Below are 16,794 nucleotides of genomic sequence, written 5' to 3' on the forward strand. Positions count from 1 at the left end.
AAAAATCATAGCACCCACTGGGACCTGCTGTTTTCAGTCACTGCTTAGAGTTGGGATTTAATGATTAGCACCAGCTGCCCTCAGGTCAGCATCAGTGTGCCAGCTTCTGTCCTGATTCACCAATGGGTGGAATAGGGTGTAAGGGTAGAATTTGGCACTATAGCTCCTCAGTGGACCTACTGCCGTAATAAGAGTGGCTGGCCAACTGGATTGGCCAGTGGTTAAACCTGGGTTTGTGTGTCTCAGTTGCTTTGTGGTTTCCTGCCAAGTGCTTCATACTGCTTTCTTGATCTCTGCACCAGGAGGGTCCACATTATTTTCCCACCCACCAGCCTCATTATTTATTCTGTTTTTGCTGCTTACTTGCTATATATGTTAAATTTCCCATTGGTGGGAAATTTTGGCTTTTGCAAGTGCTTATGTTTCATTTTTTCCTTTTATTGTGCTACATTAAGTCTACCTTTGTGTCCTGGGAATTAGAAATGACTATCTCTAGGGTATGGAAGGAATTTTGTGCTAGGCTTTTCCATTTGGCTGGCCAAGGGTAGACTTTACCTCAAATGCCTTTTTGCTTTCCTTGGGGATTCAGATATCTTGCACATATTAATGGTGCACCTTGTACGGTGTCTGGGTATGCAGCACTTTTCTGATTTACATGCATATGGGCAGTCCTTGCTGATAGAGCCATATCCACTGGGGCCTGGTGAGTCAAGAGACAGACCCTCACATAGGTTAAGGTCTTGCTGTCATTGGATGAGAGCCATACCTGTGGAAAAGTCTGCTTATCGTACTAGACTGAACCACTGTTGAGGTATGGATAAGCTTGGAAATACAGAGGGGGTCTGTCCTGTGACACAGTCTGTGGACCAAGACAGTGCCCTGATGATGCAGGTTACCGGCACATGAGTCTGGGTCAAGTTCAACAAGAACTTCCTGCCTGTTTTAAATTTGGTTGATTTGAATCAAGGTTATTCAATAAAGGTCAGATTCCTGCCTCAGTGAACACCCAGATGAATGGGACAGTGTAATAGGGAATGTCATAAAGGCCCATGGAGGTAAGGTATATTTCCCATGTCCCCTCTCTGGACACCACAGTAGGCTTAGGCTTTCAGTAGCCCTCACAGCACCTGTGTCCCTGCTGTAAAGAGGGAACAGCTTTTGGACCAGTGTATTTACGGAACCATTAGTCACACCTCCCAAGTCTCCTGCACATTGAGGTGCAGTGGCTCTGTGATGCAGTGCTGCAGGAAGACTACTATGTGAGCTCTACAAATCCTTCTACCCCTGCATAATGGAAAGGTACCAGCTCTGCTGCTGTCATTGTCCTTTTCAGCCATGGAGAGGGAAGATCTGCCCCCAAAAGCTGCTACCAGTGTGACCCCACCATGTGTCCCTCTAGTTCAGGAGTGGGCAAACTACGGCTCAGGGGCCACATCCAGCCCTTCAGCCGATTCAATCCGGCCCTTAAGCTCCCGCTGGGGAGCAGGGTCTGGGGCTTGTTCCACTGCCACGCTCCAGCCAGAAGCCACTCTGCATGTCTCCACTCTGACTCCTACGTTTAGGGGCAGCCAGGGGGCTCCACATGCTGCCCCCTCCCCAAGCGCTGCCCCTGCAGCTCCCATTGGCCAGGAACTGCAGGCAATGGGATCTGCAGGGGCGGCGCCTGCGGATGGGGCAGTGCACAGAGTCACCTGGTTGTGTCTCCACGTAGGAGCTGGAGAGGAGACATGCTGCTGCTTCCTGGAGCTGCATGAGGTAAGTGCCGCCCAGAGCCTCACCCCTGACCGCCCCCCCATGCCCCAACCTTCTGATCCAGCTCTGATCCCCCTTCTGCCCTCCAAACCCCTTGGTCCCAGCCTGGACACCCTCCTACACCCCAAATCCCTCATCTCCAGCCCCACCCCAGAGCCCACACCTCCAGCAGGACCCCTCCCCCCTTGAACTCCAGCTCCCTGCCATAGCCAGGAATTCCTCCCACACCTTGAACTCCTCATTTCTGGCCCCACCCCAAAGCCCACACCCCCAGCCAGAGCCCTCACACCCTCCTGCACTCAAACCCCAATTTCATGAGCATTCATAGGTCCCCATATAATCTCCATACCCAGATGTGGCCCTCGGGCCAAAAAGTTTGCCCACCCCTGCTCTAGTTGATGTTGAGATCATTGGCTCTCATTTATAGAAAATTCATCTGTAGCTAGAATAAAGGCTCAATAATGACTGGAAGCAATTGCAAAGAGCTTCCAGGTGAGAAGTCCCATAACCTTCCCCCCTCCACACACACACACTCTCTCTCTCTCAAATCCCTTCCCAGGATTCCTCTTGTTTTCCCCACACTAAGTTTAGCCTTTTAATCCTTATTCTCAAGGCCCAGCCCATCTTAAATCTCATTTCCTTCAGCTCAGCCTGTCCTCTCTCTTTAGTTTTCCCATTGCACCGCCTTTGAAGTTACTCTTGGAACTGTCTCCCCTCCCCCCATTTGCTAAACAATCTCCCTGTCCTCCTTCAAGCTTACCTTTCACTTTGCCTTCCATCACTGACCTCCTCTCCAGTGCAGTTTTCAACCCCCTGTTCAACTTTTTATTGTTTGTGTTGTTTCTGTTTAATTTACAGTGTAAGCGCCTTGAGGCAGGCGAAAGACCATGTACAACTGTATAAATAATAGCAACACCAATAAGCCGTGTGCAGTACCTTTCTACTCCATTCAGCTTATGACGATGCTTCCTGGACATTAGAAGTCCACCTCCCCAAGCAGCCTGAAAGTGTTGGAAGAAAAGGTAAAGAGTCAGTATTTTTTAAAAGTCTGTAATATTTTAGTTTACCATTCACTCAGCCCTTTAAACCCTGTGACCACTGAACTTCTAATGGAAGTTAAATATGTGGAGGATTCTTAGGATGGGGCTCTATATCTATTTGCAATGCTCTTAAAATCAGAATCACAGGAAAGATGAGCACTGCTCAATAGTAAAGATTTAAATTCAACATCAAACATTTGCAGACTAGAATCCTCTGTCACTAGGCTTAGTTTTAGCAAATTGTTCAGTCACTTACATCTACATGGAGCCAGAGGTTATATTTTTCACAAATGTCTGCGATCTCGTCTATTGGATCAAAGGCCCCGTACACTGTTGTGCCTGCGGTTGCATTTACATAAAGTGGAACATGTCCCTGCAATATAAATAATGCTGATTCAGTGTGAAATCTGGTCCATCTCAAAAATCAGACTTAAAAGTGATTTCAGGTGCTTCACCTGCCCCTGCGTCCCCATGTCAACATTTCTGGTTTTACTATTCAATTTTTCAAAAAATGTTTTTGTCTCCATTGTTGCTGTATGAAAGACCCCCACAAACAACAATGAAAACTGATTCCCTGATTAGTGACATGGGAAAATGGGGAAACTGATTATACAAAGTGCTGTCAAATGCACAAAGTAAAAAACAAAGAAAACTTTGGTCTCTGATTTCTATCAGTTATCGTACAGTTAGGAGACTCTTGTAAAAATATTAAGCAAAAAATAAATAAATGAAAAATAAAAAAATTCAGACAGAAGTGTGATTTTAAGTTGATAGTTGTCCCTTTGATCTTTCTTGTATGCAGAATTTTAAAAGTGCAATGGCAGGTCGTATCAAATGGAGGTGACTTTGAACTTATTAAATACAATTTAAAATATACCTATCTTCTTGTTACTGGGACAGCATAACTACAAAAATATGTGTATTTAATATGCAAGCTACAGCTTATTTAGAATAGGTAGTCTTAAACACCAACTTTTGAAGATTCCTCTTCACTGCTTTACAAAACATTAATTTGTTATTTTATTGATTTTTATTTTTAAATATAGGATTCCTCACACGGAAAATTAAAATTAACAAACCCACCCTTGAAGTCAATAGGAATTCTGAAGAGTTCATGGGATTAGTCCCCAAAAGGTTCTTATAATTTTGATATAATTTTCCATATTAATAATAATCTTTTTCAATTTTTCTAAAACAGAAAAGTAAAAAGGAAAAATCTTACCCATTCAGGCCTCTTTCAGAAAGATATATGTGTATATCAAGAGTCTGAAATAACTACATGAATTAAATAGTAAATGAAAACCAAGATCTGTAGATTATTTCTTGAACAGTGCAGAAATATAGAGCTATGCAACCAAAATTATCATTGTAGAATAAAATAGGTCTCTGCTAGCGTCTAGAATAAATATTCTGATTGAATGTTATTCCTTATCCTCAAAGGAAAAAAGTAATAAATTCTTAATCTAAACATTAAACCACTAAGCTTTAAAATGTGTACCTTTTGCTTAGCTTCCAGAATTCTGGCTTCCAAATCAGCTGGTATTATTTTCCCTCTGTAATTATTGCAGAAACAAAAAGGCAAAGAAAATTAAAAGACTGCACACAAAAGAGTATCAGCTACAGCAGAAATAATTTAATGGGATCTTTTCAACAGATCATTAGCAGCTTGACACACTGTACTGAACCAGTCCTTAAGCACAATAAAACAAATTTAACAGATTAACACAATTAATATATCAAGAACTTAAGATTCATCCTACCTTTCATTGCATTTTATCAAAATCACATTTTCTGTTCCAAACCCAAGTGCAGCCCCAGCTTTCTTTATTGAGTAGTGACTCTGCAGGAAAAACATACATAGCCTTAATGGTGGAATAGTCACTTATCTGAATGTCTTAAAAACATTTGGCAATATATTAACAACAACAATTAGCAGTGTGTTAAACGCACCTGTTCTGAAGTGAAGAGAACCAGTTTAGGAACTGCAGCCATGCCTTTAGTTTTGATTTCAGGGAAATACTTGTAGCGAGCAGCCATTATACTGTACATATTGGATATAGCCCCTCCTATAAAAAAGCACATAATAAAACGTTGAAAATGAGAAAAGCAATCTGACCTTTTATAGAACAAAGGCATATCAATAGCATTTGTGCAATGTAGTGAAAACTTCAGTGAAGTATGAAAGAACAAATTACTGAGATGCATGATTATCTGTCAGGAAGGTCTAAAAGACAGACCTTTTAAGAATCCATATTGGAAGTCAGAATTTCTTATTTATCTCCCCTTCTGATGGTTAATATTTCAGTAACACATTCATTAGATAGTCAGTGTTCAATATGCTGCACTTGGGAATGAGGTCCACAACCTCACATAAAAGAATAGCAACTTCATACCTAATTCCATTATACTGAAGACCTATAATAGACTAAATCAGCTTTCCTTAAAGATAGACATTAACCAGTGCATTAGGCCAGACTGTTTTGTGTCTTTTTCCTGCATACGAGACTAGGAACTTAGTGAGTTTGCATTCATGGGTTTTGTGCTTGGGATTTGTCCTCCATCTCCTGAAACAAGAAGAGGATTAGTTCCCCCAAAACCCACACGTCTCAGGAATCCTGCCAGAAACTAGGGCCATCAGCAAAGAGGCCATGCACCTTGCACTGCTTCCCAGCCCCCTCTGCCCCTGACCATTGTCTCTATGCTCCATTCATGGAGTGGATTCAGAGCATGGAGCGGGGTGATAAGAGAGGTACTTTGGATGGGGCCAGTGTAATCATACTCTCAGATTCTCTGCAGGTTTCTGGGGAGATGATGCCATAGGAAGTGGCCATCCTCCAGTCCCTCACCTAGAATACAAATCCTTATTGATCACCCAAAGACCTGCATCTATGAATTATGAGGAAGGGGAGAATGATGTGGCAAAGACAGCACACTCCTTGTCCATGACCTCCAGCCCAGATCTGCACCTAAATATGTGTGAGGATTTTTAGAGCTCTGAACTGTCAGCCAAGGATATGTAGTTGCTCAACACCTCTGGAAATTAGGCACCTAAATATGGATTTTGGTACCTAACTTTAGGACTCAAGTTTGAAAATTTTGGCAAAGTTTCTGAATAGTTATTTTAATAACTATACTAAAAGATGAAAACTGCATATGAATGTTTTTAACCCTTTATGGGAAGTCTGAAAGAAACAAATGCTTTAGGTGGACGGGCCATTATTAGTTTTAAAACTCAGACACTGAGTTTTCTATTACAGTACTTACATGAATGCATGCTTTCAGCTACATGTGATATTTATCTCAACTTGCCAAAAGTGAGACTAAAACCTACCAGGTGAGAATATTCCATCACCATCTTTATTTGACCATCCAATAATCTCTCTCATCTTTCGAAGCGTTATTTGCTCCATGAGGACAAAAACAGGTGCAATTTCATATGTAAACCTGAGTGGATAAAAAAAAGCCTGATACATAGTTCACATTCCAAAATGCACATAAATGCTTAATCTTTGATCCTTTGTGAAAACGGTTAAGACTCTCAACCAAATTGCGTGTGAATTTGGGACCTGATACTGCAGCTCTTACTCAAGCAAAACTTCTTGCAAGGCCAGTGGGAATATTTGCAAGCAAGAACTGCAGTATTAGGCCCCATGTATGTTTTCTACTGTTTCTGCTAATATGTTTCAGAACATTCTGTGTTTATACAATTTACAGTAATTACAACAATATTGACAGTCAGTACTATGCAAAATTAGACTGTAAAATATTTGGTTCACAGAGTGCCAGTTTCACACTTGTAGAATAGTATATTGTCAGAATAGTAGAGTTATGAAAATGGTAAGCATTAGACAACTTACCACAAAGATAATTAGAAATATTGAACTAGGGCTCAAAAATCTAAATACAATTATTTATGTGGACATATTCTGCTAATAATCCCCCAGGACAATTTATTTCTACAATGCCATGCAATCAATATCTGTCAAGAGTAATTATAAACGATGATTTTCTAATTACCAGCAACAAGAGAGCAGTCTCATAGACTCATAGACTTTAAGGTCAGAAGGGACCAATATGATCATCTAGTCTGACCTCCTGCACAAATAGAATCCTACCCATACACTTCTATAACAAACTCCTAACCTATGTCTGAGTTATTGAAGTCTTAAAATTGTAGTTTGAAGACCTCAAGCTGCAGAGAATCCACTAGCAAGTGACCCATGCCCCACGCTGCAGAGGAAGGTGAAAAACCTCCAGGGCCTCTGCCAATCTGCCCCGGAGGAAAATTCCTTCCCGACCCCAAATATGGCGATCAGCCAAACCCTGAGCATGTGGGCGACTCACCAGCCAGCACTCAGGAAAGAATTCTCTGCAGTAACTCAGATCCCATCCCATCTAACATCCCATCACAGACCATTGGGCATACTTACCTGCTGATAATCAAAGATCAATTGCCAAAAATTGCCAAATTAGGCTATCCCATCATACCATCCCTTCCATAAACTTATCAAGCTTAGTCTTAAAGCCAGATATGTCTTTTGCCCCCACTACTCCCCTTGGAAGGCTGTTCCAGAACTTCACTCCTCTAATGGTTAGAAACCTTTGTCTAATTTCAAGTCTAAACTTCCTAGTGTCCAGTTTATATCCATTTGTTCTTGTGTCCACATTGGTACTAAGCTTAAATAATTCCTCTCCCTCCCTAATATTAATCCTCTGATATATTTATAAAGAGCAAGCATATCCCCCTCAACCTTCTTTTGGTTAGGCTAAACAAGCCAAGCTCTTTGAGTCTCCTTTCATAAGACAGGTTTTCCATTCCTCGGATCATCCTAGTAGCCCGTCTCTGACCTGTTCCAGTTTGAATTCATCCTTCTTAAACATGGGAGACCAGAACTGCACACAGTATTCCAGATGAGGTCTCACCAGTGCCTTATATAACGGTACTAACACCTCCTTATCTTTGCTGGAAATACCTCGCCTGATGCATCCTAAAACCGCATTAGCTTTTTTAATGGCCATATCACATTGGCGCTCATAGTCATCCTGTGATCAACCAATACTCCAAGGTCCTTCTCCTCCTCTGTTTACTTCCAACTGATGTGTCCCCAATTTATAACTAAAATTCTTATTATTAATCCCTAAATGCATGACCTTGCACTTTTCACTATTAAATTTCATCCTATTTACTATTACTCCAGTTTACAAGGTCGTCCAGATCTTCCTGTATAGTATCCCGGTCCTTCTCTGTGTTAGCAATACCCCCCAGCTTTGTGTCATCTGCAAACTTTATTAGCACATTCCCGCTCTTTGTGCCAAGGTCAGTAATAAAAAGGTTAAATAAGATTGGTCCCAAAACTGATCCTTGAGGAACTCCACTAGTAACCTCCTTCCAGCCTGACAGTTCACCCTTCAGTACGACCCGTTGTAGTCTCCCCTTTAACCAGTTCCTTATACACTTTACAATTTTTATATTCATCCCCATCTTTTCCAGTTTAACTAATAATTCCCCATGTGGAACCGTGTCAAATGCCTTACTGAAATCAAGGTAAATTAGATCTACTGCATTTCCTTTGTCTAAATAATCTGTCACCTTCTCAAAGAAGGAAATGAGGTTGGTTTGGCACGATCTACCTTTTGTAAAACCATGTTGTAATTTGTCCCAATTACCATTAACCTCAATGTCCTTAACTACTTTCTCCTTCAAAATTTTTTCCAAGACCTTACATACTACAGATGTCAACTGTTATATCCACCTAACACAGACCAGAAGCATTGCATAGTCTAGTATGCCATGTGTGTCGTGGACAAAAATTTGAATCTAGATTGATAGGTTATGCTACTCTGCTAGGTGACCAAGGAAGGCTTATTGTCAAATTACTATCAGTGTAAACAAGCTATGTGAGACTAGGTTTATTCTGAACACTGAAAAAAAAATGAATTTAGAATAGGGCAAAAAGTAACTAAATGTGAAAGGTGGGATTTTCAAAGGGGCCTAAGGGAGTTAGACACCTGAATTTCATGAGATCTGGGCATCTAAATTCCGTAGTTGCCTTTTCAAAACCCAGCCAAGGTCCTTAATGATATCCCTCTTCTGTCCTAGGACCAAGATGACATTGTTAGGATGTCCATTTAAGATGAGATAGGTTTTGTATTTTTCTCTATTCCTAGTTATTTTCAGTTTTGAAGACTCAAAACAGTACATTTATTTTTCTTTAAAACATCAGAATTGCAAGAGGGAATCACTTATAGTGGTGTTCTGGAAGTTGGGCATTGCCAGCAATTACAGAAATACAGAGTTTATAAATTAAGCTCCACCTGCAGTCTATCCAGGAGCAAAGTTATAACGTTTTTATACACTGCAAATCTAGGGTCCAATCTTCCAGCCCTTATTCGGAAAAACTCCAACTAAAGTCCATGTGAATCCTCTACTGTATAGGTTATTGAGGGCCTAACGTGAAGCCAACTGAAATCAAAGGGATTTTTTTCCGTTGATTTAAATACCTTTGGATTTGGCCCCGAGTACCTTCAAATGAAACTCCAAATACCTTCTGAAAAAATAGTCTGTACACAGAGTACATAGCTATTAAGGTTTTTTTTGTGGGTGTCATAGTAAGAGTATTCACAGAGAAAATTTTAAATAAGTCAAAATGAATTAATGCAATTGCTAGGGAAAATATTGCATGAGCCTGCAAAGATTCACAAAGAAATGATGGAAGATTGTGGATGAGAAAAAATCATAAGTCCAAAACCCAAAGACTAAGGCTAAGATTTTCAAAATCACTTTTGTGATTTGGATGCTCTAGTCTATTCCCATTTATTTTTACCCTTAAGTAGCGTTGACAATCTCAGCCTAAAAGTTAAAAAATGTGTGCAGCCATGGAAAAACAACTCTTGTTATGAAATGACCTTCATGTGGATAGCGACAAAGGGTCCTGTGGCACCTTATAGACTAACAGCAGTATTGGAGAATAAGCTTTCGTGGGTGCGTCTGATGAAGTGAGTATTCACCCACAAAAGCTTATGCTCCAATACTTCTGTTAGTCTATAAGGTGCCACAGGACTCTTTGTCACTTTTTACAGATCCAGACTAACACGACTACCCCACTGATACTTCATGTGGATATGACCCTTGGAACTCCCATACTAATATAATATTTACAGATATCATTTACAGTGACTGAAAACATGGAAGGGTAGGTTTTTTTAAAAGTACCCAGCACTAGCTTAATTCTGCCACCACTGAAGCCAATGGAAGGTTTATCACTGACTACATGGGAACACGTTAGATCAACACTGACCACTTCTGAAAATTCCACTCTAAATGTCTTATGAGTCGTAATTTCAATTACTGATACTACTCTGGTACTCAATTTGTATATCTACGTGGAGACTCTACTATGGTTACCTTTTTGAAATTAGATAAGTGAATGAAATGTTCTTAATAATTATTTTTAATATATACAGCCACACAGTATGCTGTCATAAGGTAAAACTCTGCATTGACTTATAGTTTGTGCAACCTAACCAACTTCACTGAGATTGCATGAGATGATAGTCAAGAAAAAATTTGGCTCACAATAAGTGTCATCCGCTTAATTTACCTGATAACTTTAAAAATAGAGTATGCTTTCTCCCTACACAGTAGTGGAATTTAAGCAAATATTTTTTAGAAAATTAATCACATTTTTAATTTTAAAATGGTGTGTTTCATACTAAATACATAATTCAACAGTTACATTACAAATTGAGTGTATAATGTTTTTTTCAATTATTTTTCTCATTTGACTTACTAATATAATTTTTTGAAAACACAAAGTTAACTGGGAGCAGTATTATTAAAAAGAACTAGGTGTTTTTTAATTGAGTCTCTTATCTAGTTTTCTTTGTTTCTGGAGTCACTGGATGGGCACATCTGGCAAACTACATACAGCAGCTAGTAATCAGCTATACCGAGTGAACCATTATCAATGGATGAAGGAAATGAAAATAATCTTCATTTTTCAATTTGCAGGTAAATTTCATTGTGCCCTACACATTAGCAACAACAAAGCTACATTTCCATGCTAGTGGCAGTTTTAGGTGAAATGAACACAGCCATAACACAATACATACACATATCCATTAAAGTCCTGAAATGGAAAGTGGTATTTGTTATCTGATAAGTATTTGGACTCCAAGCATGTCCCACTTTTTGGAGCATACACAAATCAATACATAATTTAAAACGGCCCAAAGGCTTTTTCCCCCTCTCTGAATGACGCTATTTGTTGTAGAAATACAACAATACACCTTGAACTTAATTTTCACTTTCATTAATTGAAATGTAATGAATAATGGAGGGTAAATTATTAAATACAATCTAGATCCAAAAGGTAAATTATTAAATACAATCTAGATCCAAAAGGTTATCTGTCTGATCCTGCCACACTCTGAATTTTGACTAATCTCAGTCAGGATAATTCCTTCATATTATCAAGTTAATTTCAAATGTTATGGTTTTTAATCCTTTTGACAGCTTTTCTGAAGCCTCTTAAAAGCCACTTATGTGATGACAGTTGAATAAAGAGGAAGCTAAGGGCCCAATCCTGCTCTCACTGAGGTCAATGGGAGCAGGAGCAGAATCAGGTCCATAAATATTTTATGCTCTAGTGTTTGCATTAGGATAATTGCAAAATTATTAATTGGAAAGTCAAATCTTAACAAGAATAGACCCAAATTAGCTCAGAAAGAAAGAAAGAAAGAAATACCATCTAAATTATAAGATTTCTGGTTGTAACACACTGGGATAGATAAACAAACATTTCTCCCAAAAGGCGTTCCATCATTTGGTGTTGTATTATCAGGATGACTATCGTTTACTTACACTTTATTTTGGGATATCTGAGTTTATGTGTGATAGTAATGCAAGATTTCCTCTTAAAATCTGCTGAAAGCTGTAATTGTTTCCACTACTTTATTGCTGTATTATATAATATAAGAATGCGTAGGACACGTAATACATTACATGGGACATCTTTATTATAAATGAGTTGCAGAAATCAGTCTTGGCAACCTGTATAATAATTAATCACAAAAAAATAAAGAAAAATAGGAGTCTGCTTACATGTTAGTATTTGCAGTTGATGTCAGCCATTCACCAGCCAAGCCAATAATATCCAGTCCAGTGGAGAGCTGGTTGAAAAAACGAGGATGACCTGGGAAGATCATTGAAAACAATATAGCACGTCACATGCCTTTCATTGTTATCTTTGGCTGTTCGTTTTTAGTTCAGCAGTCACCCAAAGCCTGGCTTTATAAGACAAAATGTGTGGCACGATAGATGCCCCTAGAACTTCTCTAATTGGGGTGGTGGTGAAGTGCAGGGGGATAACATATTTCAGCACCAGTGGCCAGGAGACTTGGGTCATATTTGCATTTAAATAGAGAAAAGCTATGCAAAGTGTACTCCTGGATCTCTTTAGATAAGCAATGGTTAGGGCCGTGAACAGTAGGCACGCGGAGCTAAACAGCCAAAAACTCTGCTCTTCTCCTCTCTGCAATAAAGAAAAGTTTCGCTGGGCCTGATCCTGCTTGCACGGAATGGCCTGGTTCCCACAGACTGCAATGGGACAGGATCGGGGCGGGGCCCCTGAAAAGTTTTGAAAGAGAACATTCAGCTAAACCAAAACGAGGATATTGCTCTAACTGTGAATTACTTCAGAGTCAGGCAGACCGCTGTATTTTAGCTGGCCTCTCTTTGCAAAGACAGAGGGAGTCCAAATATTACACCAAGTCTGTTCACCCCCCAAACACTGACAGGTGGTAATCTCTCCCGATCAGAAATCCTGAGCTCCTGAGGAGTACCCGGAACAGATGTATAATGCAAAGCTCTTCCACATATTTATCAGTTCATCGGGGAACTATGGTAAGGTTCAATGTTGGACATCAAAAAGGGACACGGGCTCTCGAATTTGGCTCAACATTTAGCTTGAAAACAAACAAAAAAAACCTAAACGACCTCTTCTCCCCTTAAAAAAAGCAAACAGTTTTTACAAGTTGAGCGATAGAAGTATTGCCACAGGATTTTTAAACAGTCCGATGGGAACAATTTTTAAAACAAATAAATATTCCTCTGAGTCTGTAGCGTTTGTATCCCCAACATTCTGCAAAACCTGAAGCTGACACGGACTATAAACTGACTATCGACTTCCATTGCCCAACCTCAATAATGATGCATGCATAAACAAACACTGTTAATAAGAAAAGGCAAATAAGAATTTTAGAATCATTGCAGTTGTAATAAATGGCCAAATCCTTCTACCACTGAAATCAACTGGCAGAACTCCCAGGATCAGGCTCTACAATCTTGAATGCACTGATTTTCACACCATCCCCATTTTACAGACACAGAAAGACAAAATGATTTGCCTAAGATCACACAAAAAGTTTGTGGTGGATCAGGGAATTGAATGTGCTCCCTCATATCCTAGGCTAGGCTAGTCTATCCTTCCTTTTACGGGATCCTTAATATAGGTACGTAAATTTGCTCTAGAACACTGCTAACATCCCTTTCTTTCAAATAGGATAACCTACGAGTAATTGATCCGTGAGGTGCTGTAAAATAATTAATAGAATAAACTAAAAAAGGCTCCAGAACTCTGATGTAAATAGTCAGTTGTAAAGCATAAGGATTCCAGATATTTGTGATTCATTGCCTATACAACATAAGATTTCTGGGGGATGGAGGGAGAGGACTGTCCACTAGTTAACGACATTCCTAAACAGTATGCAACTTGCTCAACATCCATTAATTATTATAGCCTAATTAATTATTTTTAGTTATACAAAATTAATTGCTCATGTATTCTACACTTTTCCTGCAAAGCCCTCATGCATGGGGTTAGCTACTCCTTTCACTCTGCTGCATATAATGTCTACATTATATGCCCACCAGGATTTTACGGTTGTATATTAACAATCCACATCTTCTCTAACCCCCACAGTTTCTGCAGAGAACCGTATGCCAAAAGAACGTAAATATTTGTTTCCAGTTACTGAATAGTGGTTGGGTACAGGTTAAACAGCAGTTATATTAAAATGGATTCGATTTGTATTTTACAAAACAATTCTTCTCTTGCTGTCTTGACACAATTTGAGAAACTATTTTAATAAATCAGCGGGGTATCTTCTGCTGATGCTTTCAGTGCGTATCTTTCCCTCCTTATGCTGGATTACTTTTTTAAACAACAGACTAAATCCCATGGACTTCAAGTGGAGTTTTGCCTGAAGAAAACCTTTAGGACCGGGTGCCCCAGACAAGCTCCAGTGAAGTTAATTGTAGTCTTTACATTGCCTTTAATAGCAATGGAGAGGTATGGATAGTGCAGTGGCTTGAGCATTATTAGCCTGCTAAACCAAGAGAGTTGTGAGTTCATTCCTTGAGGGGGCCACTTAGTGATCTGGGGCAAAAATTGGTCCTGCTAGTAAAGGCAGGGGGCTGAACTTGATGACCTTTGGAGGTCCCTTCCAGTTGTAGGAGATTGGTATATCTCCAATTATTACCTACCTTATTACCTTTTTGTTGCTGCTGGATCCCTCATCAAGTCTTAAGTTTCTGTTATTAAAATCCTTAACCTGCTGCTACTATGAATACAGCCTGTTTGACCATATCTGCGTCTCAGGTGCCATTTAATAACATTAATATGAAATAGCTATCAGCATATAGCACTAATAAAATCCCAGGTAACAAGGAGGAAGAGTCAGGATAAAAGTGCTAGCTAAACAGAATAACAACATAACCCCACTAACAGGACAATAGAGAACACAGACAACCAGGCATGGAATTAGGAAATTAAATTAAACTGCAGTAACTGTTGCTTTTGTTGAAAGAACATGCTGGCTACAGGTTAAAAAGGCATACTTGGGGGTCTGAAATTTGCTCTCTCTTGTTAAAACAGGCACAAGACAAAAACACAACACTTGCTACTCTCGAAGAATTCGAACAGTGCAAATTGGGCCGACAAAATTAAAACATTATTTTCATAGTTTTTGTTGCTTAGTTTAAATCTATCGGTTTGTACTAGGAAGGAAGATATGATGGACAACCCCCCTCAGTAGCATGCGGTTGAACCGTTCCGCAAGCAATGCTCATAGTTTCGAAAGCATTGCTCTTAATAGCTTATCAGGAGAATTTCAGAAGGAAGATTTGAAACCCTTCCCTTCTACCCTCCAGGAGCTTCTGTTGTAAAACCATCTGAACAATCTGGAGCGATCATGAACAGTTATGACAGAAGTTGTAGCCTCTCCCATCCGGTCTCACGGAGTGAGCAGAATTAGCTGCAAGCTGTAATACTGGAGTGGGGATGGGGAGAGGGGATATGCCCTGTTATTGCTCCAGGTCCTGAACTGCTATTCGGGTAACTGCCATATGCTGAGTTATTGGCAATTTAGATTTCTACCATACAGACTTAAAAGTCAAACATTTCAGGTGAAACAAGCGGACGATCGGTGGCTTCATTTTTGGGTTTGTGGCTACAGCTCTCTGAATAAGAAGGGAAGTTGTGATAAAAGTATTTATTGATACGAGATTCAAATGACTTGGAAGTGAGAGACTCCCTGTGTGGTGAGTTTAAATATGATTATTAACGATTCCTAGGATTTCATTAAACGTCTGGTGAACATAAAGAAGAAAAACTGCGAATTCAGTCTCATTTATACCCTCATTTGCCTAATGAGATCGCTCCCCGGAGACGCAGGAGTCTTACATCTCATCAAGCGAAAGAGATTACGGCTTAAAAACTTGTGTTTGGGCTCCACAAACAACCTCGGGAAATGATACCCATTTGAGTGATGGATGGAGCAGCCGCGCCTGGCACTGGTGACAAAGTCACTTTCCGTCAGAGAAAGGGGCTGGAATGAACCTTTACAAAGTTGAGCCCTTTCCGGCGAGGTAGAGGCAGGGGGAGTGTATCATTAATACGTTGGGCCCAATCCTGCTCTGATGACTCACACAAGCAGCAACATACGAGTCAACAGGCCCTCCGGGCCTGAGTCAAACCCACAGAAACCGGCCCCTTACCGCGTTTTTCCCTTCTCCCCACTATGTGAGACGGTACCTGTCCTGACTCCGTACTTCAGCGTGTCCCTGCAGTCCACCAGGATCTGCTCAAGGGATTCGGGGTTGTCCGAGAGCTCCAGGTTGAAGCCCTCCATCCCTTCCAGCAGCTGGTGCGGGTGATGGAAGTCCAGGACTTTGGTGGACCTGTCGAACGTCTTCCTCACGTAGTTCAGGAGAATGTCAACCACCTCCAGCAGGAACTGCATGGTCTGCTCCTCGCCATTCTTGGCAGGCAGCAAATCTGCGGCGGGCGGGACACAAGAACTCAGCGCCTGCCTAGCAATCGGGAGGCAGAATAAGGACCAGCTGCTCCCTGCGGAGCGTCATTTCCCAGGGTCCTGCAACACGACCGCCTGGAGGCAGCGGAATCCCCTGGCTCCTGCTCCGCCGTCCCCCGGCCGCCAGCACACGAATTGTGTGACAGTGTCCGGTATCCCCTGCCAGGGCTCTGTCAGCCTCATCATTCCCATTCATCATCGGGTGGCGAGGGCACTCAATAGCAGCTTCCTGCTAGATGCTAAAAAGCGCATGTCATTGAAATCGTGACACCCTACAAGCTAATCTATCGTGTTCCGAGGGGAAATCATGCTTAGCAATGAGCCCGAGAGTTAGAAGCTGCTCCCTGCACAACATTGTCTTAGTTCACTCGCTCTGCCTGGCAAATGAAACCTGTGGCTGAAGGTGCTTCTGGTTCTCCCCCACCTCACCCCATTAGGAGCATATTAACTGCGATGCTTCCTAATCGGATGGCTATGCTGTTTTAACAAGCCTTTAAACACACATTGGTAATGAGCGCTCTTCCCAAATTAAAAACAGATTTACTGTAAGTATCCATGGGATAATGGAGCAATAAAATATAAGACCAGCACTCTGCCTATCCTCTCTCGCCTCTAGCAGACTGTCAGA

At 40.7% G+C, this 16,794-nt stretch overlaps 1 protein-coding gene across 1 annotated transcript in view; it reads right to left on the reverse strand.

Annotated features, from left to right (window-relative positions):
- GAD1 (glutamate decarboxylase 1) overlaps window positions 1–16,794 on the reverse strand; it is a 46,537-nt gene that overhangs the window by 16,495 nt on the left and 13,248 nt on the right. Inside the window, exons 5-12 of the mRNA XM_032771056.2 lie at window positions 15,887–16,129; window positions 11,896–11,986; window positions 6,124–6,236; window positions 4,743–4,858; window positions 4,553–4,632; window positions 4,291–4,345; window positions 3,049–3,165; window positions 2,689–2,753 (exon numbers count right to left, since the gene is read on the reverse strand). Of these exons, the coding sequence (XP_032626947.1) occupies window positions 2,689–2,753; window positions 3,049–3,165; window positions 4,291–4,345; window positions 4,553–4,632; window positions 4,743–4,858; window positions 6,124–6,236; window positions 11,896–11,986; window positions 15,887–16,129 (880 nt within the window). The remainder of the gene's footprint in view (window positions 1–2,688; window positions 2,754–3,048; window positions 3,166–4,290; window positions 4,346–4,552; window positions 4,633–4,742; window positions 4,859–6,123; window positions 6,237–11,895; window positions 11,987–15,886; window positions 16,130–16,794) is intronic.

The sequence above is a fragment of the Chelonoidis abingdonii genome, chromosome 10 (assembly GCF_003597395.2).
Source record: "Chelonoidis abingdonii isolate Lonesome George chromosome 10, CheloAbing_2.0, whole genome shotgun sequence".
NCBI lineage: Eukaryota > Metazoa > Chordata > Testudines > Testudinidae > Chelonoidis > Chelonoidis abingdonii.